The sequence below is a fragment of the Tupaia chinensis genome, unplaced genomic scaffold (genome assembly GCF_000334495.1).
Source record: "Tupaia chinensis unplaced genomic scaffold, TupChi_1.0 Scaffold147417_1, whole genome shotgun sequence".
Lineage (NCBI taxonomy): Eukaryota > Metazoa > Chordata > Mammalia > Scandentia > Tupaiidae > Tupaia > Tupaia belangeri.
The window spans coordinates 1,992,196-1,994,140 of record NW_006207268.1 but is presented as its reverse complement, the minus strand read 5'-3'; the positions used below and the strand labels follow the sequence as shown (position 1 = coordinate 1,994,140).

The 1,945-nt window shown below is 43.5% G+C and overlaps 1 protein-coding gene across 2 annotated transcripts in view; it reads left to right on the top strand.

The window, feature by feature from the left end:
• HS2ST1 (heparan sulfate 2-O-sulfotransferase 1) overlaps window positions 1–1,945 on the top strand; it is a 196,628-nt gene that overhangs the window by 184,663 nt on the left and 10,020 nt on the right. For both annotated transcript variants that reach the window (XM_027768749.1, XM_006169694.3), the window contains exon 5: window positions 1,748–1,845. In XM_027768749.1, the coding sequence (XP_027624550.1) occupies window positions 1,748–1,845 (98 nt within the window). The remainder of the gene's footprint in view (window positions 1–1,747; window positions 1,846–1,945) is intronic.

Here is a 1,945-nt window from a genome sequence, read left to right as displayed (position 1 = left end):
CCCTACAACCTAATACTTTCATGATTTTATTTGTGCCTCAAAATAAGATTGTGCTCTCATTTTTCAGATGAAGAAATGTAACACAAAACTTAAGTTGTCCAGGTTTGCTATTCAAACCCAAGTCATGGATGTTTTCAGAGTATTGTGAAGGTCATCTGTGAAAAGAAATGAGCAAAGAAATTGTAGGCTGCAGTTGGTTCTCGCCTCTTGAATATTGCCAGAATGAAAATAATCACTCCACTGTAGCTCCACCCATAGTCAAGACTAATAATTTTTTTTTTTTTTTTTAGTTTTGCTACAGAGTGTGTGTACTCATGGGGGTTATAGGGGAGTGAGAAATCATTTCCCAGGGTCGGGGGAGAGAGAGAGAGGAAAAGAGAGAGGGAAAGTGAGAAATCATTCCCTGGGGGGAAGGCCACACCATACTCCCTTCTCCTCCATTCTCCTCTTGGGATTCTGAGCGCACATACACATGCGCTTGGTGTGTTTTTCAAGCTGCCGGGTCCAGGACTCGAGCCTTGCAGTCAACCATGTGGAATCTAGCCCCTTAACCGCAACAGCACTGGCTGGCCCAAGATTAAGGATTTTTTGGGCCGTTATTCGCATATTTGGTTGAAGGAGCCCTGTGAGCTTATTATCTATGTAATTATATAGATTAGAAAGGTGAGGCCTGGGCCTACAAGGTAGTGCAGTGCTCTGCAATGCTGGTGCCAAATGGGAAGGTCCTAGGTTCACATCCTGAGGTCTCCCTATATGCACCGGGTGTACGTGCATGCCCATCATCCTGGCTGACTGAGGCTGGGGTGAGTAGTGGCATGAAGACTGGAGCGTGTGCCTCTCTATAAAGAAATAAATAAAGTGGGGGGGGGATGGTGAGGCCTGGAGGCCTAAAGATTTAAGATAGGATCATGGGGACCAGCAGGTGGCGTGGTGGTTAAGGTGCTGGACACTCCCACATGGCCAACCATGGTTCGAGTCCTGGGCTTGGTGGCTTGATTTCCCACTTTTTAAAAATTAAAAATGAATGAATAAATAAAATTAAATAATTCTTTTTTTTTTTTTTTAAAAGATAGAATCATGAAGCCGAATCGTAGTACAGTTGTAAAACGTGCTCTGTGACGCTGACCTACATGTGCGCCCCAAGTTCCAGAAGGAGACGAGAGGAGAAGGAATTGTGGCATGGTCATCCCCACTGCGGGGTGATTTCTTACTTTCACTGTCTCTGTGGCAAGCAATGTGCCCTATGACCAAAGCCTTAAAGAAATAAGATGTAAAAAAATAAAAAGGAAGGAAGGAGTCAGGAGAGAGGAAAAGAGGGAGGAAGGAAAAGAGGGACAGAAGGAGGGAGGCCCAGACAGGTGGTATTTGTAGACGTCTCATTGCCACAACCAGACCCCCGGATCTGTCCTCTGGTGTATCTATGTTACATCATCTCAAATGCATAATGTGCTTTAGTACGAAAGTATAAATACACAAATTTAACATAAACCAGTACTTATTTTCAAGGAAAAGTTATTATCTTGGGGGGGCGTGGTTTCCTGTAATAAAATAATTTTTCTAAACATTGGCACAAAACAAAGTTGTAAGAAAAATCCATGTTTAACTTTCCTCGGTATCTAAGTATGTTTTTGTGATCAGCCTCTCCCTTTCATTTGACTGTCTTGTCTCACCTACTCCCACCCATTTATTCAATAGCTCACTAGCCTTGGATTTATGGCTTACCTGTGCTGTTTGGTTTTTGTTCCAGACCTTTGATGAATGTGTAGCGGAGGGTGGCTCAGACTGTGCTCCAGAGAAGCTCTGGCTTCAAATCCCATTCTTCTGTGGCCACAGCTCGGAATGCTGGTAGGCAGATAAAGCTAGCGCATATTGCTTATCTTCTCATTGTCTCTCTAGTCTGTATTTTACAGGTACGAATGTGTTAGTAAAGTGTTAAGTGTAGGGA